Genomic DNA, 22,963 nt, shown 5'->3' on the forward strand with positions numbered 1-22,963 from the left:
CTCTGAGGATGTTTTCTGACAGAACAGTTATGCTTAGATAACCTGAGCTTTATAGAAAACGATGGGCCTCCTGGTGCTCTAGTATTTCTTTTCTGACACTCTGTCTTATCTTCTCCAGGTTATTACAGTGCTGAATTTACAGTGCAACCCACAGATGCATTAGAAAACAAACTCCATCTAGAAGACCAGAAGGCTTGGAGACGAAGCACTCCTGTTCATGGAGGGCCGCTGGACCCTGCCGCTGTTTCTGGGGGCGTACCTGGTCCTCCTGGCTTCTGAGGTACGCTTGATTACAGGCCAAGGCATCTACACCAACACGTGGGCCGTCCACATTGAAGGGGGAGCCGAGGAGGCTGAGAGGATTGCACAGAAACATGGATTCATCAGCCATGGGCAGGTGAGTGGTATCAATGCTTTATCAAAAATTCATCTCCTGTTTCTTGTGAGAGTTGCTATGTTTGTGCATGTGGACATAATGCTGCATGAGGTTTGTAGTGATGTTCTAGTACATCACTCACCTTCTTGCAGTCAAGCTCTGTTGCTTTACACAAGAGGAAGACAGATTTGCACAAACACACACGCTCACCCAATTGCGACGGCCCCTCCGAGAAGTCCTTGTAGATGCTTGTCGAGTCGCCTTTCCCTTGCATCTGTCACTGTTCAATTCTTTAGAATGGAGATGCGTCAGCTGTGATTGGGGAAATTAATTTCGGCTTATGTTGTATTCTGTTTCCCTGCTGCCCGCATTGTCTCATTTGTCTCGCCAGATGTTCCCTCTTCTGTTGTTATGGTATTAAACGCTTAGCTGGGAAACGAAAAGCAGGAATGTATCTGACAGCTGAAACATTGTATGTGAATTAATCCCTGTGAGTGCAATGCCCCCTGAGCTCGCTGTGAGGAGTCTGTGAATAGCACATGTGGGAGGACAGGAGTGGAAAGAGCTGCCAAAATGAAGCTCTCCTATCCCTTCTTCTCCTCTCCTTTCTCCTTCCCTCTCACTTTTACCCTACTGTAAATCAGACCACAAACAATAAACACGTCTAACCCTGCTGAAATCCAGATTATAACAATTTAAAACATGTCTTGACCTAGTTGGTCCAGTAATTCTTTTTACTTGCCCTGCCAACATTTTCACTGGTCCCACCACAAAATGATCAGTTCTTATTTTTATCAAGTTTTTATAGAAATAATAATATATTTTTATTAAATGCTTTGTTCTTATTTTTTCCAAAAAAGTAAATTTGCAATAAGAAATTAAACCGCAGTAATGTAACTCCATAAAATCTTCTATCTTGTCTGTCTGAATTCTCCTTCGGGTCTTCTTGTGCTTGAACAGACAAATACACACAAAATTGTCAAAATGTTTGTCTTGGCGGGTATTAGGGCTGCACGATATTGAAGAAAAATGCGATAACTCATTAAATAATGCGATATTCGATATGCGATACGATAATGCTTAAAGTGTATAAAATTTACTTAAATTAGATTTAAAATTATATAACCTACAGTACATACGTGTTTCACATTAGAAATGTTACATTAACATTAGTGTAAACCACGGGGTTTAGGGTTTCAGGTTATCCTACATTAGGTTTATTTAACAACAGAAACTGAATAATCACATGTAAAAATAAAACACTGCTTAGTTTTCACTGTATGAATTAAATATATATACTGATTATTATTAAAGCTACAAAAGTTATTCAGCCAAGAGCAGTGAGTGATTTTCTCTTTGTCTTTTGTTCAAGACCCCAGTTATTGCAAGCCGTTGCGATATATATATACATTTGTGATATTTCAATAATTTTGATATAGTTTGCAGCCCTAGCGGGTATCCTCGTAAACACGGTTGGTTATTAGTGTTGGGCGATGTTCTTCATGGTCATATCATCCTATCGTCAATAGTTTACTTATTTGATTATTAATTTACTTATTTACTTGTTTATTTATTCATTTACTTTCTTTTATAATCATGGAGAATGATAATCTTTTTCCATCATTTTGCAAGCAAAGATGGAATTGGTGTTGAAGAAAAATGTCATGTTGCTTAGAAATATTTCACCTAAAAGGCGAGGTCTTTTCATTGATGGCTGATTTGTGCTGTGTTCGGACCTAAAGACTGTTATTAGGCCTATATAATTTTAGTGATATTAGAATTATTAGTAATAGTATAAATAATAATTGGTAATTGTATTGTTATTATTGTCATTAAAGGGTTTTGTTTATCTATCCATCTATCACAAGTCGCCTCTCTAATGTAAACTGACAGAGCTGAACTAATTAAGTCACTCATTTTTGACCGATACAAACCAGCGATTCTGATACACACATCTCAGAGCAGTAGCAGTATTAGATCATTCAGTTTTTAATTCCTCTGTTTATGCAGTGTCAGAAGTCAACCAAACACATTAAAATAACTATTCTGGTGGAACCTCAATTATTCCTCTGATCCAAAGTCATTATATTACGCTGCATGAAAAACAAATAACTGGTGTCCGATCAGTAAAAGGGCTCTACCTATTAATAGAAGCAAGTGAATGTAAAAGTTTCCATTGGAAGAATGTCACATTAATGGTTATGTGTGTGGGGTGACAAAAGGCAAACAGTGCCCTACAGTGCCAGTGAAAATTAATGTGAGCAAATCTCGCAATTTTTTTTATGTACACCGCTTCAAATAATTGTGCACTTGTGTATATAATACCTTCAGGGTAAACATGTGTTATTATTTAGTTGTTGGTCATAGCACACATGCATGAATGTCTTTGGCCATTCTATCAAGACCACCGAATTCTTTACTTTAAAAAAAGCATCTCAAGACCCTGTATTTTATTCTATTCCATAATGGTCTGTCTAGTATCTGAGGTGATTTTAGGGCCTATTTACACTTGTCACTTCATGTGTAAGATAGGCCTAGCTGTCTGATTTGTTCAAACTGTTCCATTTACAGTTGGCCTCATAAATGTGATAAATCCAATCTTCAATTCCCAATTTCCCACACTATATGCAAAATGATGCAGTGCCGAACGTTGAGTTTCATTTGCTGCAGTTTGCGCCTCTGCTTGCTGAAGAGAGATGCTCATCTCAGCAGGCCATATCTGTGGAGATGCGTGTCGCAGTCATGCTGTGGTATCTGGCTACAGGGAGCTGATAACACTCTCTCACACCTTTATTTCTTTTTAGGGAGGAGTAAATTTACAGATGCTGGGCTCCAGACAAAAATAAATAAATTAAGGAGCCATTGGCTCCTATAAGGGAAAAAAATAGGCGACAAATAATTTTTTTTTAGTGCCACAAAAGAATAAATGTGTTTTAATTTTGTCATGTGTTGTCACGTCTGCCCTCCTTTTACAGCATCAGCATCTGCATCCATCTTGTGGATGTCCTGGGAAAGTAGGAATTGAATTGATTTTCCAACTTGAGAACTACATACTGTCACAAAGAATTGTTCTTTACACAAAATCTGAGCCAGTGTCACAAACCATAAAAATGTCAGCATCATTTGGCCAATGAGTATAGTTTGGCCTCCTCCTAATGCATCCTATAAACGTTGTAGTATGTCTTGCACACACCCAATCTATTTTCTTCATTAGTAATATCTGAGGTAAATTTGGTGAAATGCAGGTCTTCATATGCTATTATACGGGCGGTGTTGAATTTAATTTTTTAGCTCCTTGCAAGTAAAAATATAAGGATTATGTGATATAGTCCATATATTTAGCAAAATGCCCCTTTCTATAGTTATTTTTCTTGCTGACTAATGAGTTTATGAGCATTGAATGGCTTTTCTGAGGTAAATTTGACGTTACGTAACATGATTGTTCTCAAGCCGTTTTATACACGTTCTTTTCAAGGTCAAAATGCTGATTGAACATTCAGGACACTTTATAGAGCGCCAAAACGACATTTATTGCTTGTATATTTTGTGATAAAATTTACAGAATTTTAAAGCTGAAAACAGCATGAGTGATTCAGTGGTACCAAGGGATGCACCGAAATGAAAATTCAGATATTCTGGATGCACTTGACCGAAAAACGGAACTGAAAATCCTAAAAAAAATAAATTAAAAAAAATTCACTGTCCAAATATTTTTCGGAGCCACCGTAGCTTTCATCTATTTTCTCCTATTTCCCAAATCTATTCTGGTTGACTTGACTTCATGAATTAGAGTCTTGAACTTTAAGAAAAACAAAAATTTAACTTTAATATAGGTATATGAGTGCTCTTAAACAAAAATGTGAGTGTAGATGACCCTTTAATGACTGCACAAACCACCATTCAAGGTGCACACGTAGACACGCATAAAGTTTGATTTAAACAGCTTGAAAACTTTTTTCACTCCATCCTTGTTAAAAAGCTTGCATTGTGATAGATTGTAATGTGTGTACGTGCTCTTTTTGTGTTTGCACAGAATTTCTGGCGTTCATTAGTGTGGCATAATGAACAAGCTCTTCCTGCATCTCCATTTATTTATGCCTGACACTGACCTGTCAATCAAACACGGGACACTTTCACACCCAGCACGGCGGATTGATTTTTCATTATTCATTTCAGACTCTCAGACAGATTGTGAGAGTCCTTGAAGGATCCCTGTGTTCTGAGTTGAATTTTTGATGCCATATGGTGCTTTCTCTCGTCTCCATCTCTCTCTCCTCCATTTGATGTTATTTTTTTCTGCTCAGATAGTGCAACTTTAGCTAAGAGATTTGCGATGCAGCTCTCTTGGTGAGAAGACGTGGCTCGCTAATCTGAGCCGCTGCCGTGGCCGTGTCTTGGCGTGGAGCTTCCTTGCATTAGAAATCCTACACCGCTGAAATTATATTGCTTCAAAAATGTGTTCTATAGAGGGAGGAGCAGAAAGCGAGAGGCTGTGATGAAAAGTAGAGAGATTGTGAAAATGGGAAGAGAATAAGTAGGAAGAAAATTATTCAGAGAGAGCTGAGCAGTAAGGCTCTGAGATAACAAGAAAGTTGAGCAAAAAATAGGCAGGATATAAAGACCAAGATATTAGACATAGACCAAAATACTGCAAGAAGAGATGGAGATTGTGGCCTGATTAAAACAAAAAGTAATAACACTTTTTATTGAGTCATGCCTGGTTCAGACACAGTATAATACAAAATGCACCTGTTTAGTTTTTAGTGTCTTTGGTCGCCCCTGAGGCTCAGCACGAGCCCAAAACAGTGATTACGGCTGACAAAAGTGACATCAGGTCAACAAATGACCCACCCGAAATGACAGAAGACATCTTATTCAACTCTGAAAGCTCCTGTCACTCTCTTCTGAAAAACATGCGAGACATTTATCCAAGCCCATAATTGCTTGATTGCCTGTCCGGAATCCTGCGGGGAAGGCTTTGGCCTGTTTGCAGACAAGAATGGAGATAGATTGAGATGAAGGAGCAAGAGTGGGGCTTAAATGTCATGTTTCTAGAGCTGTCATCCCTCAGAGCGATAGGATGTTCCTGTGAGGAGGTGGAGGAAGGTGGAGGAGACTCGGGGGGTGGTAAGAATGAGCTGCACACACTCTCACGCTGGAGGCTGTGAATGTCACTGAACAGGTGAAGAGTGTGTGTGCATTGTCTCTTAAGCCTGCTTTCAACACCTTACCAATCCCTGGCCATAACTAAAGCAAAATTCCTGCTGAGCAGGTAATTGTACAGTTCAGTTAAATACATCTTGACCTGTTCCCCGTCATTTCCAGCACCAGTTCAAGAGCTCGCACAAGTGCACTGTATAACACTGTGTCCTGTATAACACTGTGTCCTAACTACACGCGTCGTGACAAGCGATAAAAGGTATCTTTTCCATGTTAATCAGACTGTTTGTCCTAACCAGCCGCGACGGCGACACGCGACGAATGTATTTTAGAAACGGTTTCTATTTACAAACACAAAGTGTAGCAATGATATCTCAGGTACTGTTTATGTGCTTTATTTAATGTTAAACGCGTGTAATGTGACTCTGAATATCATTTAGTGCTCCAGCTTTGTAGCTATAAAAGCAACAATGGATAATTCACCTCAGATCTTGAAACTAAACAAATGGAAACAAGAACGTTCAAACTGTGAACAAACAAGTGTATTCTTTGACAAAGATTGGTTTAGTAACTCAGTAGCCTATATATTTTATATTTGTGAATTTGATCATGTAGCTACTAATCCATTTTCTTGCAAGTGCCGTCAAGATTACTCTCTGGTGCTGTGCACTCGCCACGAGACTCCGCCCACACACGCTGTCCTGATTGGCTGTGGGTTTTGATTGATTTTGATGCATCTCGCAGTCGCGTCGCGTCTAGTGTGGACAGACAAATAATTTGTCGCTGGAATCTGGTAAATTTGGTCATGACACGGTGTAACACACAAGCTGAGTCAAATTGACTTTCCCATCTTCATGACTACTAGACATTTCAAGGTCCTCCCATTGTCCACAAACCTGCCACTTTTCTCCACCACTGTTGTAATGAGCATGCCTGAGGAATGTAGACGTTCAGATGGGGAATAAGGAAAAAATTTGAAACAACTGGTTATTTTCACTGAAACTAAAAGGAATGAGTTTAGGGAGCATTTCAGGAAAATGAATCCTCAACCTGAGAGTTGTGAACAGCTGCTGAACTCATTCAGCGGAAAAGAGATAAAATAATTAGCAGCAGAGTAACGCCATATGCTCTAGTTGTGCATTAGGGTGGTTCGCTGCTGTAGCTTCAGAAACCATTGACACCTTCTGTGTCTTAAAGGTCAGTAGTCATTTAGCATACCTTTTTATCTGTAGTGATTTGCTATACATAGAAAATGGATAAAATATAGCACCCTGATGGGTTTTTATCCACTACCTTTTGCTTTTCTACCGCCTGAGGTCCCACAAGTCTGCCACTCTACTTCTTGTCCCCAAAAAGCATTTTATTATATTTCCAGTACCCTTAAACTATTCCAGTTGCTCATTGGGCTAAACCAAAGACTGTAGCGCTGAATGCCGAAGGCATTGTTTCAGAAAAGAAGAGGAGGGTTGGGGATTTGCATTTGGAACAGGATTCTAGCATTTGTGAGGGTTTAATTTGGGATTTGAGCAGCTTTTCATTGTCCTGACTGCAGTTGGTGTTGTTTTTGCAAGTGCTGCGTTAATGTTGCGCGTTTGTTTGTGTGTGTGTGTGTGTGTGTGTGTGTGTGTGTGTGTGTGTGTGTGTGTGTGTGTGTGTGTGTGTTGTGTGTGTGTGTGTGTGTGTGTGTGTGTGTGAGAGAGAATTGCAGCTTAACAGGCAGCTGATCAGCACACTTTAGTGACGCATTTCACCCATCTCTCCCCACCTCTCTGCGTCTGCACACAAAAACACTCGTGATTGCTCCCATCGCTGAGCACAGCTCTCAAAGGCCTCTCTGCGCTCGTAGCTGTTGGTGAGGGAAATGGTGGCTGGTGTATTGTGGGCTGATTGCTTTTGCTAAAGTGCCTCAATATCATTGTCTTCTGTTAGTTTAGAATCAAACAGGTCCTTAGATTTGGTACACAGATCAAATCTTTGGTATCTTGCCTCCAGTGATTTTTAGTGTTTGGCTGAACGCACAAGTATACATAAGACCTAAAAGGGAGTGATGATTTGGTGCTTAAAGACTAAAGGAAATGTATATGTGATGTTGAAAGATTCTCAAATGACTCCAGCATGATTTGTTGAAACAACCACTGTGAAGATGATGTTATAGAAATAACATTATTATAATATATCAAAACAGCAATGTGTGTCCAACAGGGAAAACAAGATCTCAAACTAGAAGAGTTAAGTTTCTAATCAGAATGTGGCACTCTGCAATTTCTGTGAGCGCAGTGTGTTTTCTCATTGTTTTTATCAACATGAACGTGAAACAATATAAACACGATAACCAAATGCCGACTCAAGTCTATGTATGTTCTGTACGATAATTGGCATAGTCTCTGCTTTATTAGCGTTTTCCCCCCCCCCGTTCGCGCTGCTTGAGCTTAAAGGAGAACTCCGGTCAATTTTAACATTGAGCTAATTTTTTGGTAAATTTGTAGTGCTGTCAGTACAGAGAACAACGACAAAAATCGGTGTTGCCTACACCGTGTTATCCTCTTTTTAAAATATGCACCCTGTTGACTTCAATGGGGCAAGTTTTAAAGCTGCTTTTAGCCTCTTAACATCCTTGATGTGTCATTACAAGTGCACAGGTCATGTGAGTGATTCCTTCGGAGTGAACGCGGGTCAATCTGACTGCAGTAGATGTGAAAGATATGAATAAAAGTGAAGTTAATTCAGCCAGCGCTCATACCTGTATTTACTTCCTGTTTTCGGTCGAAGTCCAAAGTAGTCGATTGCCGAGTTCACACGCATAGTTTTAGGTATCTATGATCACGCACGTGAACTCGACTAGGGATGGGACGGTATGAAAATTTCATATCACGATTATAATGACCCAAATTATCGTGATTATCAATATTATCACGGTTTTGTTAAAACGAGATGAAAGTGTTCAAAAAGAACTGATGCTCACACTAAAAACAGTTTAATATTTGAAAATCAACAAACAACAAATAAAACAAGCAGCTCTATGCACTTTTTTATAGCAAGATTCTGTGGCATTTCCTTCCTTATAATGACCATCGTCAATAGCAACGCATTATAACCATAGACTGTAAAAAATATAACACAGCGCACATCCATGTATCGCAACGGACGCGCACTCTCGTTTCATTCAAATACAACTTGCCGTCTTGCGTCTCCGTTTTTGGACGATTGTTTTGCATGCTGTACAAAATGGATTTATAAACAGGTAAGATTTAACGGAAGCTTCACGTTTATTTCAAGTGAGATAAAATATTTCAACTCAAAACAACATTTTGTGCCCAATTATTTCCCAGATGTAGTTTTGGTATTGAGGTCAAAGTTAACTTGCTATAAACAGTGGGTGATGGTCACACAAGACGACTCGGCAGATTTGAAGTGTTTATTGTAGTGACCATCCTCGATTAAGTTTAACTCAGGACTTTTGTAAAAGCCAAAATATGACCACACCTCAGATTTGGTCCTCTTAAAAGGCTGAAAAATCTCCCGAGTATGGTCACTGCCTTCCTTTCCGCCATTCCTTCTCGATAAAAAAAAAAAAGAAAAACATTGCGCGCTGCGCTTGCGTCAGACTGTTGCTGGCTGTACAGGATTTACAGTGAGTTATTAAAATCGCGATAATCAAATACGGTTTTAATGATAATTCAATTTTAAACGATAATACTAACCGTCAGTACATTTTATCGTGGTTTATAGTGAAACCGGTAATCGTCCCATCCCTAAACTCGACAATCGACTACTTTGGACTTTTTGGAATACACTGCTCTTGACTGAATTAACTTCTGTAACTTTAAGGATTAATCTATATTTAATTACACAGTGAAGACTATGCAGTTTTATTTTACATTTGTTTACTTTATTCAATTTCTGCACCTGAAAACTACTGTTAAGCCAACCTAAAAAACCTGAACAGCACTGTTTATTTCATTTGTATGTTTGTTCTATTGTATCTATTTGTTCTATTGCTCATAATTTGATTATTTATTTTATGACGAAGCATTTACTTGTCTTTAACAACATTTGAAATTCATGAGTAAAGGCCTGTTCACACCAAGGACATGTAAATAAGTGTAAAGATAACAATAAAGATATAGTTCTAAAAATCGTTCTCAATATTAAAGAATAGCAGAGTTCACACCACAGCTATAACGATAACGGCACAGTATATCGTTGGAATCACTTTCAGAACGATTTTATCCACCTGATGAATGATAAAAACATTGACAGCCAATCAGAATCAATCCTGCTGTAACGAGCTCAAGCATTTAAAGTGACAGAGATGCACACGTTTAGAATAAACAGAACGATATCGTCTGCTGTTGTTATCATTCTTGGTGTGAACAAGACTTAGCCTGTCAGTGTTGAGCCTTGTTACATCATTTACCCTCATGTTGTTCAAAATTTGTATTCCTTATTTTCTTCTGTGGCACACAAATTATTATTATTATTTATTTATTTATTTTTCACAAAATGAAAGTCAAACATTCTTCAGAATATCTTCTTTTCAAATTTTCATTTTTGGGTGAATTATCTATATAGCATATGTGACCAATTGTCTAGAAGAAAAAAGTTGTATTAAACATTTTTAATATTTAATCTAAATGCAGTAAATTGCTTGCCTCTGAAATGACTTTCCTTTTTTTCCTACTTTTTTTCCTTTTTTTCCCCCTGCTCTACATTCACCATGAATTTCCAATTAATATAAAAACAACTTCCAAAAAAAATGTCTCAGCCTGGGTTGTGAGCACTATTTCTTGTTGACTTCATTATAGAACTCAGATAGCACATTGTTACATGTAATTTATTTACAATGACGTAGTTTTTTTTTTTTTTTTTTGGTCCCCACATTGACTCTTCTCAAATTTCTTTAATCTCAAAAAATCTTTAATGTCAAAAGTCCCCAGATGCAGACACTAATCCTGGTCATCATTCACGTATACACATCTTTAATGAAGAACTCTCACTGCCTGGCTGTCTGTTTCTTTCCTGTTCTCTCTGTCTATCTACCTGCTGCCAAAATACTTTCAAAGGCTTTCCCATCTGCCAACTTTTCAGAAATCATTACTCTGAGATGGCTGGAGAGCTAGAAAAAGTTGGACACCCTCCTCAAGGCTCTTAGCACACTAAGAAAAGAATACATATCGTTGGACCAGCTCTGCAGTCACAAACACACACACAAACACACACACATCCACTCAAAGATGGAGCTGAGATGAGACAATATCTGAAAAGTCACGTTTACTTTGACAGCATGGGTGTTGAAATGCAATCAGAGGTTTGTCAAGAAAGTTTAGAGCTCAAATTTACCACAGAGTTCTAAGACTGTGCAAACAAACATACAGGGACAGTTCAAACAAAATGTGTTTGCATTCCCTTTTTATACTTCATTTTTGTATTATTTTTACATTTATCAGTTACACTGACATCTTTGGCCATAATGCTGATTTCAAGTTATTTTAGTGGATCAACATCAACTTTCAAGTAGTGGGCCAATCAGAAGAATCTGTGGGCTAAGCATATTTACAAATGAACAAGTGTATTTACATATAGAGAAGTGAAGTGTTTATATTGGCGATGGTGTACAGAAATGAATACGCCAATAAACACACCTTCTGTTCTATTCCGTTGCGCTCTATATATCTGTTTCTTAAGCATGAACACGTCCTCTGTGAAAGGCCCTTCAGCCTGCTGCATTCTCTCTGAACATCTGATCCCTCCTGGCAGTCTGGTATACAGAGGAATACAGGATCGTGCTGTTTGCTGCAGGGCCGGTTAGACTGTTTGCTTTGATCTGGTGCCGTGACCCGGAGCTTTCATTGCTTTTCAAGTCTGCCTGGGTTTTGACACAATTCACAGCGGATTTCAAAAGCATTTGTTGATTTGAGAAGATGAGAAGTACGCGAAGAAGACACGTTAATTTTTAAGACTAATTATCCATCAGCCTCAAACAGCACTTCCTCTAATCTTTAAAGGATTCATCTGTTTTGTGTAGCCCACAGCACTTGAGAGAAAACTTTTAGTTACAAAGCGCTTGATGAAAAAGTTCTCCCTTTACCGACTCTAACTAGAGGAGGAGAGAGTCTGTCTTGCAGCTGGAGACGATTCTGTCTGATGTTCTGCAGGAGGTCGATGTGAGATTGATACGATCAGCAGAGATGGTGGAACTTGAAATATCATGTCCTGGCGAGCTCAGTGTGACTCAAGGGAGAAAGTGAGAGCACTTAAGCAGTGTGTGTGTTCAGTAACTTCACTGAGGCATCCATTCAGAGCATTCAGAACTGATCCGCAAGATTGTGGCATACAGAGTATGTTTAACTTTTTTTTTTCCTTCTTTTTTTTGTGCGTTTGCCGTTACCAGAGTTGCATGATTTCTTTAGTCATTGGTTGCTAAATCTCTGTAAAAAGTGCTATTAGTGGGCACAATTAATTCTAAATCAATTCCCCACATACTGTATTGTATAGTTTCTACATTCAGAACAGATATTTGACTTCTCATGTGCAATTGGAATTTATTTCTCATAAATAATACAGCAGGCCAAAGCGGTTGGAAACGCCGGATGTCTTCATGCAGTGATGTCCTGATCAAGAAGCTGCAGCATTTGCTTTCTGGCAGGAGTTGGATTTTAGACTTGAAAAGGAATACATGCATGTCAACGCCTGTGAAAAGACTTACTTAAACACAGCGCAAAAAGATTAGGGTTTTATTAACAAGAAGATAAAAAAAACTGTTGTTTATTTCCAGTCTATTTCATCTTATTTGTTTGTGTTGTTACTTGACTGCACCTTTCTCCAAAGAGAGCTGTCAGAAAAGGAAGATTTCCATCAAGCAATCTGTCATTCTCCCTCCCTATCGCCCATCTTCACTTGTTCTATTACATGTCGCCTTTCTCTCTCTGTACCGGCGTTCCACAATAAAAGGAGATGAATGTCTCTCATTCTCTGTTGTATCGTTATTTCCATAATTCACGGTACAGATAGAGCTGTTCTGGGTGAGTGAGTCACAGTAGAGTGGGGTGGGAATGAATATTCATAAGGCCAGCGAGAGCACTCCCTGAACCAACCAGTAGGACTGCTCATCCGTCTCAACTCACGTGCCACCGCCGGGCATTGTTTGTTGCAAGTGGGGATGACATCATGATCCTTCGCTTTCTCAAACAGGTGTCTGGTTACAAAAATAGGATTATTTAGGTCAATTAATTTATTTAGATTTTTTTATTTATTTGTTGCTTTAATGTGTTTTGTATTATTATTAAATATAAATATATTAAATTCTGTTATCAACTTAAAGTTTCTACAGTTTCTGTACCTAAATATCTGAAAATCTTAAAACACAGTTTATTTCAGTTGTATCTTTGTTCAGTTGTATTTATTTGTGCAATTGCCAATTTGTTTATTTGTTCTTTTTTAGTGTTTTCTTGTCTTTAAAATTGCTTAAAATTGATATTAGTTAGGCTAGTTGTTTTTGCTATGGTATTTTTAAACTATAGACAAAAGTTCCTTGTGTAAGTGATCTTTAGCCTGTTGATTTTTATTCATGGTATTCAGCTACAATAAAATGTTTTTGCAATAAGACTTAGAATAAATGCGAATGAGGGATGGGCGATATAGACTTAAAACTACATCACAATATTTTCTGATATTTATTGCGATAATGATATCAATGACGATATAAATATAGTACCATTTACCACTGTTTTTGGCTACAAGTGATAGCTGCATGCATTCTTGAGAGCCTCAGAAACACAAACATTGATCTAAAGTAAAACGTACCCATCATCAAATATGCTCCTATAATATACCAATTACATAAAATAATAAAATAAAAAAAACATTACAAATCTAAACACCAGCCCTTGCAGAAATGGAAAAGTTGCAGATCATTTTTAAATAGTTCAACTGTACTGAAAAACATCACACAATAATAATTACACACAATAATTCAAATCAATTACAGGTTTGAAATGTTAAAGACTAACAATAATACTGATAAGATGATACTACTACTACTAATAACAATTTAAACCGCACTAAGGATGAGCTGATGGGTTCATGAATATTAATCACGTCTGCGTTTGTTGCATTAGTTTCTGCTTGCTCATAAAGAATGAACCCAAATGAACTTTCGCTTTCTCTTTGAATATGTGAGAAACACTGAGCGCTCTCAGCAAAGCGACGGCGAGTCGGGCGCCTGACACTTGTGTTTGCTGTGCGTCAAATAGGGATGGGTATCGTTAAGGTTTTAACGGTATTACTACTCTTACTGATACTGCTTATCGATCCGGTACTTTAACGGTATTCTTATCGGTTCTTTTTGTTATAAAAAAATAAATATCTATTGCAAAAGAAAAAGCAATGCTTTAACTAAACCAATAAAACATCTATTTGTTATGCAGCAGTGTGCAGGCTTTTTTGTGTTTTATATACATAGGACACGACAAGCAATTACAAAGTACAAAAGCATGGTCAAACAAAAAATAAAATAAGTAAACAATAAAACAAAGATACAAATTATATACACAGTCCTTTAATTTCAGGAAGGTCTACTAAGTAATACCAAGTAATATGGCCTAAAAAGAAATCTAATTAAGTTTTCAGATGTAAAATAACACTGCATAGTTTATCATAGATAGATAGATTCATTCTTATTAAATAAAGTTATTCATTCAAGAGCTGTGATTGATTTTCTCTTTGCCTTTTGTTGTTTGATTAGCATTATTGGCTTAATCGTCAGTAGGTTTAATAGACTGCTGCCCCTTTAAGACAGAGTGCTTCTGCTCCATATTTTCTCCCAACTATCTATGTCCATTTAAGACATAACTGTGTTAAAATGAAGAAACTGTTTTAGTGAATCTCCAAGCCGGTCATTTTGACATATTTTTGTGTATATTTGATCAGTTAGACGCGCTCACGTAGCACAAAGTATAATTTGCTTGTCTCGCTGCGGACCGTTTTGCAGCGCACGCCGCCTTGGATACAGCGTCTCTTACGCAGATTTTTGTGCTCATAAAAACTCTTTTTATTATAAAACACATCCTGTAGTTTAGCAGCAGTAGAGAATGCATTTTACAACAATCACCGATTGTGCTGATTCTGACGTTAAGTTTGAGTTTTAGGGAGAAATTACAGTGCACCGCTGTGAAAGGTTGGAAGTTGCGCTAGACAGAATGCGACTATAGGTTTTCGTCTTTTTACCTCAGATATCTTCTTTTTATAATCATTGAACCATAGAACCAAAATGGCTCCTCGTGACAGTTCTCTCTCTCTCTCTCTCTCTCTCTCTCTCTTCTGGACTACGAATAGCAAAAATACATCAAAGACAAATGGTTTAATATTATTATGGCTGGCGAGATAAAATTTGCAAGAGAACGTCTTTATAGCAATAGTAAATAGTACGTGTATTTTCTTCATTTCTCCAGTACCGATAGCAGAACCGATAACGTCTGAGCTCATCGATCCAGCGCTCTTTCATAATTCAGCACCTGGGCCTGTTTAATACCGGCTTTCGGTACCCATCCCTATAGCGTCAAATACACTTTGCATTCATTGAGATGAACTGAAATAGTGCGCTTTATAGACCGCTTGATGGAGAGCAAAACTCTCAAGCGCTCAGTCAGCTGCGAACGGGTCCCAAACAGAAATACGTCATCAACTAGGCTTTATCAATAGTTTCGCGGGAATACTGATTCTTATCATGAAGAGACTTTTTACCGGTATATCACAAACGATAATATATCGCCCATCCCTAATGTGAATATCATCTAAGGTATTTTATTTGTTTTACCTCATTGGAATCGAAATTAGGGATCGATAAGAATCAGAATCGATAAACGGAATCAGAATCGTTAAAATTCAAACGATACCCGTTGACACTTAATCACAACTCTGAATTAGCATTTATCTAAGTAACCTATTCTAAGAGGAAGATCCTGCTCTCTATCCGCTGATCTATGCTTTATTTCCTCTTATATTGGATGAGGGATTTTGGGAATAGACGGTCAAGGCCACATCATGCCTCATCCTTCCACTTTTTTCTCTCAAAAAAAGTTGTAGTTAGGAATTTATACCAAGGTCGTTCACCGGCATACTTCTCATGCCAAAGTGCATCCTGATCTTCTCATTTCTGCATTTTCATTTACGATTTTAGGTGCAGTGGCACCACGCCCCGTCTGGAGCACACGGGTACCATTTGTCTTCAGTGATGGATTTTTTTGTATCCCAAGCTTGTTATTTGAACAGTACACATACATACACAGGATGCACACATGGTGAAAATGACCTTGGTTAACAATGTAAAGCGAGTATGTCTGATTATGGGGTATTTTTCTGCCTTTGTAAAGGAGTTCCTCGCAGGAGATTGCTAAATAATTACTCCCCCACTGCTTCTGTTCTCTGCAGCTTTTTCTTTCTCCTTTCACCATCTCTGCTTGGTCGTTTTCATCTTTTCTGCTTCACATTCTTTTTTTATTTTTCATTTCTTATGCGCACCAATATAACTATATACACTACTGTTCAAAAATCAAAAATACTGTAAAAACTGTAATATTGTGACATTATTTTAAATAACTGTTTTAAATAATTATTAGAATAGAAAAGCATTTATCTGTCATTTTTGATCAATTGAGTGCATCCTTACACTAAAGTCATACTGTCCCCAAACATTTGAATGATTAATTGCATGGTATATTGATGCATATAAATAAAAAAATATTTGTTATACATTTAAGAGTAAACATTAAGCTGGTCTAGTTCTACAATCATTAGTAAACTTATAAAAAATGCATTTAAATGATTGTGAAAAAAATACTTCTAAAGCAAAATACTATTTGTTGTATAAAATAATACATTTCGCAAATATTCCATTTATATTTGCCCCACACAACTTTAAAATAATTAATTTCTGAAATAAATTCCTGATTTTGTCAAATAGATGGACACAGACTGACAGAGAGAAAGAAAAGTCATTGCACACACCCACAAGAAAGGGCTTTTTGCTCGGGGGGCTCAACAGCAGTGTTTAGAGAAACTGCCCCAAGCTGCTTCTGAATACGGATCTTCATTCTTGGTACTGTGATCTCAACCCATGTTTCAAGCTTGAAAAGAAAACAAGTCTCTCGTCTGTCCATGCACACTGTTTTTCTGGACTGATGAATGCATCATATATTTTTTAAAATACACTGAAAACATGTCTGATCTTCCAGGCCTATTTCTTTTCACACTGTCAACTGTATACTAGAGAAAGTCTCCATAGAAATATGAAGTGTTAGAGGACGTTTTCAGTCTTATTACAGCTCAGCCATGTGAGAAATCCCTCCAGAGCCGTCATCTTTCAACTACAGCGGCGTTTCACACAGACAGAAAGACTGAAGGAAATGCACTGGCTAGTTATTATAGACATTACTGTTCTAAAAGCATTCACAATAAGCACCCAAGCTTTAGGGAAGATGTTCCTTTCTCTGTTAGAAAAAAAGTATTTATGAATTGAGGTGGGTTTTTTTTTTTTCCTCCGAAATATCCACAGGCACAAAGGGGATTTCAAGCGAAGCAAATGTTATCATCGTAATGATTTCACAAACTTTGCGTGGAGGAAGAGCTTTGCAAGGCATATTATAATGCTTGACATACATCTCCAAAGAAACATAATGGTTATTTTCTGTTTTTCAAATGTCACATCCCAGAAAATCTCATGGGCTGTTTGGCTTTAAATATCTTCTTTCTTTTTTTTTAGGCAGTGATATTTAAACAGATCTGAGGTCTGATTTATGACTGTAATGTTCAGTGCTGGTTTATCTCAGCCTTCATTGTCATCTCCTTTGCTTGGCAGTGAATGAATTAAAAAAATTTAACCCAATGCATTTCTAGATACTTGGGGCTGGGCTCTTTTGAGCAACGACCCAAAACACCCTAGCAACCACATAGCGATAAGACAACACCATAGGGCCTATTTACACCTGGTCACTTCATGCATTTTTACTGATCAGATAGCATTTTGTTAAAACACTTCAATTGCGCTATGCAAATTTAACGAAGACAAAAAGCAACAGACATCAGTTCATTTTAAGATCAAAGATCACAATAGGAGAGAAAGTGGTGTAAGCACTGGTAAGATAATTTAGTCACTACTTTTAATAAAGATGATTGTGTGTTTAGCTTTAGGATGCGATGCAGAACTTTTCTGTTTCCTTTGTGGCAGTTTGCATGTTGGCTTGCTGAGGAGATCCTCAGTTACTCATCTGTGGCGGGTCATATCTGGCGTTGCGTGTTGAAGTAGTGCTGTCATATCTGGCTACCAGAGCTTTTTTTTTTTTGTTTGGTTTTTTTTCCGCAAGGATGCATTAAATTGCTCAAAAGGGACAGTAAAGACATTTATAATTCTACAAAAGATTTCTTTTCAAATAAATACTGTTATTTTTAACTTTCTATTCATCGAAGACTACATCGAAGAAAATTCAGCTTTGCCATCACAGAAATAAATTACATTTTAAAATATATTAAAGTGGGAAACAGTTATTTGAAATTGTAATATTTCACAATATTGCTGTTTTATGTGTATGTTTTGATGCCATGTTTAAGTCCAGTTATTTTCAAAAGGCTAGTTTGTGCAGACGCGGCTAGGGAAAGACTTTCTTACTCTTTCATGCTGAGCTTTTTTCCACAGAGGCAGAGAGAAAGCTTGTCAGGGTAAAAGAGGCTGAGAGAAGGGATGAAACCTCCTGTTTCTGAGGTACAAACACCTTTGAAATGGCTGACATTAAAGTGTGGATGATGTGGTCTCTCTCTCTCTCTTTTTTTCTTTCCCTGTCCCATCATTCCCACATGGAATAGACGTACGCACAAACATACACAGATGCATGTTTCATCTTCAGCTGGCACATCTACTGAGAGAATTATATTGGTGTCACTTTGAGGTCTTTTCTCTTTGAATGTCATCTATATAATCAGGTCCCACCAACTGGAGAAAGTTACTGACCGCTGACCGCACCGGACTGCCGGTGGTTTTTGTCACAGTTGAAGTCGAAATTGAAAGGTTTCCTTTTAATTCAAGGTCTTTCCCATTACAGTTTAAGTAATTTTAATAATCTCACATCATTAAAGCTACAACATGTAAGATTTTTGTTATAAAATATCCAAAAATCACTTGCACAGTGTACTTACAATATCCCAAAAGTTCCCAAAGATTTTTAATTTCAGAGAAATTCCAATTTTAAATAATGGCTCGTCCCTGATCACTTGTCGCCTGTCAATGACGTAATATCCGCGTTATCCCTGGTTTCCGCTCGTACTGCTATAGTAACCATGGCGACAGACGTGGACAACTGCATTACATCTAGCGGCACGCTCACGCTGTTGTTGTTTCGTTCTAACATTATGGACCATGGCAAGCAGACTTTGGGACAAAAGGAGAACTAAAACGAGGATCAATATCAGCATAGCGTTTTTCGAGATGCCGAGAGCTCCACGTCCATGACAAACATCGACTTGACAGAGATGCCGCTCCTGCATGCACTTTATTATACAGGTGAGCAAATGTACATAAAAACAAATCAATGTTATATGGCTCAACGTGATGAAATGTTAGAATATGATCAGTATGTTATTCTAATGTTGATCTAGCTTACTGCTAGTCTCGTACAGACAAACTAACACATAGAATAACATTATAACTTTCAACACACTCAAATACAGTTTAGTGTGATAGTGTAGACCAAGTGAAACAGCGCTGTGTTAGCTCACAAGTTTAATTCATCTAATAAACTGACCTGTGTGAGTAGGAATTCAGCACTTGCGGGTAGTTCGGTAGAATGAAATGTCCTTATTCCTTTATATCCGCGGGACTCACGTGTGGCATTGATATCTGTCTCTCATTAGCATTCGCGCCCTGCTTCATACCACAGTCATGTTAAAAACATCAATGTAAACACTCATCCATCAGCATGACGGCAAGTTCCATAATTCCGCTTATGCGCCATCAACATACGCCTTTGTTATTGTAAGAGGTTAGCGACTCCTAGTGGAGAAGAAAATTACATATTGTAGCTTTAATATAAAGTAAAAGAGTAGACTTTCTGGACATAATTAGGTCTGCCACCTCTATGACATGCAAGTATTTAGAGATGCTCAGTATAATTCAAACTGCCATCATTCTGTTGGGAAACATTCTATGATTGTCTGTGTAAGCTGGTTAACCTCGGCCCAATAGCCATCAATCCTCGGATCACGCCTCCGCGAGTCTCACACTTGAATAAAACATCAACAAGCAGACCTTGTGTTTTTTAAAATCACACACACACCTCTGAGATTCAAAAGAAAATGAACCACTGTGGAGAAACGGGCATAACTAACTCTTGCTCAGGGACATCTGAGCCCCATCGATTTGTTACCGAATCTCCTGTGTGTCAATGCTGAAGCGCACGGGGAATGAATCATTGCCATTACGGCATTTGTGTAGAGGACGTTTCAGAATAAGGTAAAAGCTGGTCGGGACAGGTAATGGCTCTCTGGAGACGTAGCAAAATATTGTCAACAGACGTATTCCTATTAAATCGATCTGAGTAATGAGCCCTTTTGAGCATTTACGCTGGGTTTGGGATGTAATTCTGGGTCTGTGGAAAATACATCTTTTAGGAATTCTTTAAAAGGTCATAGTTTGTAATATGCCGCATTTATAAGAGTGCTCCCTGGGTTGATGTTGATGAATGCTCCAGATGGTGCTTAACATGACTCTGGAAATGAATTATTTCATTGACCTGGTGTTTTTTTCCCCTGTTTTATCTACAATTCTTTGTGCATCTAAGTTCATCCCCTACAATGTGCAGTGTGAAGTGGTAAGGTTTTGACCGTGTCAAAGTCCCTGTAAAGCAAGTTGGTTCACTCGACAGCTTTTTTGCCTTATAAATACAGCTTGTACATCTAATTGAAAAGAGAAAGACCGAAATCCGTAGTCAGCTGGGTTAAAAATGGTCTTCGATGGTGGCGGACGAACACAGTCATTCACACAAAGTACCCTACCCATTTCTGACAATAAATTAATTTAATTGCAATGAAACGGTTTTTATTTTTAACTCATCTCATTCTATTTAAAATAAAAAATAATCACTGTCGGACAGATCATAAAACAAAGTTCTTAGAACTATTTTATATTTGAAAATCTGTAAATTTAAATTAAAAAGTCACTGAGTGAATGATTTGAAAAGTGAATAACCAAGTAAAACATAACAGGATTATGCGTTTAAATTCGAAACTTTGGGTGGAAACATAGCTACAGTCAATCGGATTCAATTGCTTTTAAATTCAGTTGTCAATCCAGAAACTTTGCAATATGTCGTTTGCAGCATGAAAAATATATATAATATACAGAAAGTGAGCAAAGATCGCTGCCATTATAATCACTGAATCTGTCAATTGCATCGCAAGGTACACAAAGTTGCACTCTTGTGAAAACTCCCATTATAATTAATGAAGCTGTGCAATAAATCTCTTATTGACATCGTGATTATACTTTGCTGGTTAATGAAAGTATTCACGAGTGTGCAGAACTTGCGATGAATAAAAACTCCACCGTTTTGAGCAGATTCTGACTAACTTAAACGCCTCTGATTGGCCATTGCATTCACATGCTCAACAGATTTGTCTGTGATTTGCTACATTGCTCAAAGCAAAAACATGTTGTAAATAAAAACTTTTGATGGTCTTCACAGAGCGCTGTCACAAACACTCACGGAGCGGGAATTAGCCGACTATCAGCACGTACCAGTACTAGAGAACAGCATGTGTCTCATTAAATGATCACATTAAATTATCAAATAAATCTTTGGCTGGACAAATATTCGTTTTAGTGGCCGCCAAAATATTTTCAATGCAGGAAAAACCCTGGAATTTTTGGGTTCAAACCACTTATCTGATTTGTTTTGAAGTGTTCGAAAAAATGGCTTTAGTGAATGATTCATTGACTGACTCATAATGGCAGGTACATGTTTTGTTCCTGAATGAATCACTTGTGTAATGGTTTCACTTAAAAATAGGGGTGTGCAATATTGGGACAAAATTATATCTCAATATTTTCTGGGTTCTTGTCGATAATGATAATTAGAGTAGTATTTTTTGCTGGTCGTGTTTTTTTTTACTGAAACAACAATGTAATTTGCAAAAAAAAGAGTCATTGACAAAGTAGTATGTTTGTTATAGCCTATGCTGTTCTGGATGCCTCCACAGATCTGAAAAAGGGCCGATCAAGATTGATTTATCTGGACTACAGGAATATATGCTAATATTTATTAGGGCTGCATGATATTGGAAAAAAAATGACATTGCAATATTTTATTTTCTGCTGTATATATTGCGATATGAAATCTTATCTAATTTTCTACCATATACAATTGAATAAAATTAACAGCTAGCTAACAACAACTTGCTTTGCACTGTCTAAACTAGGCTAAGTGAAAGAATGAAATGAAGAAAATGCACAGAAAGTTCCAGTCTTCTTGCGCTTGATGTTTAAGCTGACAGGACTTAAAAACACATGAAAATGATAAACTTTAACTTTTAAACTTTGCAATTAATCCATGAATCACAAGCGTTACCGTATGGATCATGAATCACGGATCAACTACGATAACTCTTCTTGACATCGCACATCCTGCGATGTGACTATCGTGGATGCGCACATCGCGATATTGATACTAAAACGATACATCGTGCAGCCCTTATATTTATATTAATCAAAGTATGGCCTTGTATTGCTCGGTTTTTAAGCTTGCTCTCAAATTATAATGTGCATTGATGTCAGTGTGGTCAGTGCTGATTATTAATTTGCTCACATAATTATGAAAATTAGAGGGAGCTTTATTGTATAGGCCGGAGAAGCTTGAGAACCATTGGTTTAGACTGAATGTGGCTGTAAAGCGCTAAAGCGAAACAAGCCTCATTAGTCACCATCAGAATGGTGTAAATCTCTGTCTGTCAGCCTCGGTGGTGTGTGAGAGGAAGAGAGAAAGCTGGAAGCAATTGCTTCATGAAATGAAAAAAGAACACTGATTCATTCAGGAGAGCTTAGCATTCTCTCACCTCTTCACTGCAACTCTGACCTGCTCAAGGGAGCGACGATATCCCTTTAGTGCTGGTTGTCATCTGCCTTACACTGGCTTACAACTGGATTTGAGGACTGAAAGCAGCACCTAGATCAGTATGAAAATGCTGTTGCAAACAGGAGTGATTAGCAGATGCCAGATTCCACTATAGGTCAGATCAATAGATCAGCATGGTTTTGTTGTGCAGGCTATTCCTGTGTACAACGCTTGTGGAATGTTTGATTGCCTTTTCTGTGCTCTGCTTTTAGATGAAAAATGTTTTCCCTTTAATAAGACCTTTTATGTCTTTACTAATGTAGAGAGCTTCTTT

General features: G+C 37.7%; 1 protein-coding gene across 1 annotated transcript in view; it reads left to right on the top strand.

Moving 5' to 3' along the window:
- furinb (furin (paired basic amino acid cleaving enzyme) b) overlaps positions 1–22,963 on the top strand; it is an 82,823-nt gene that overhangs the window by 4,595 nt on the left and 55,265 nt on the right. Inside the window, exon 2 of the mRNA XM_079859342.1 lies at positions 119–397. Coding sequence (XP_079715468.1) covers positions 218–397 — 180 coding nt within the window. The 5' untranslated portion in view covers positions 119–217. The remainder of the gene's footprint in view (positions 1–118; positions 398–22,963) is intronic.

This window comes from Squalius cephalus (assembly GCF_949319135.1).
Source record: "Squalius cephalus genome assembly, chromosome: 23".
Lineage (NCBI taxonomy): Eukaryota > Metazoa > Chordata > Actinopteri > Cypriniformes > Leuciscidae > Squalius > Squalius cephalus.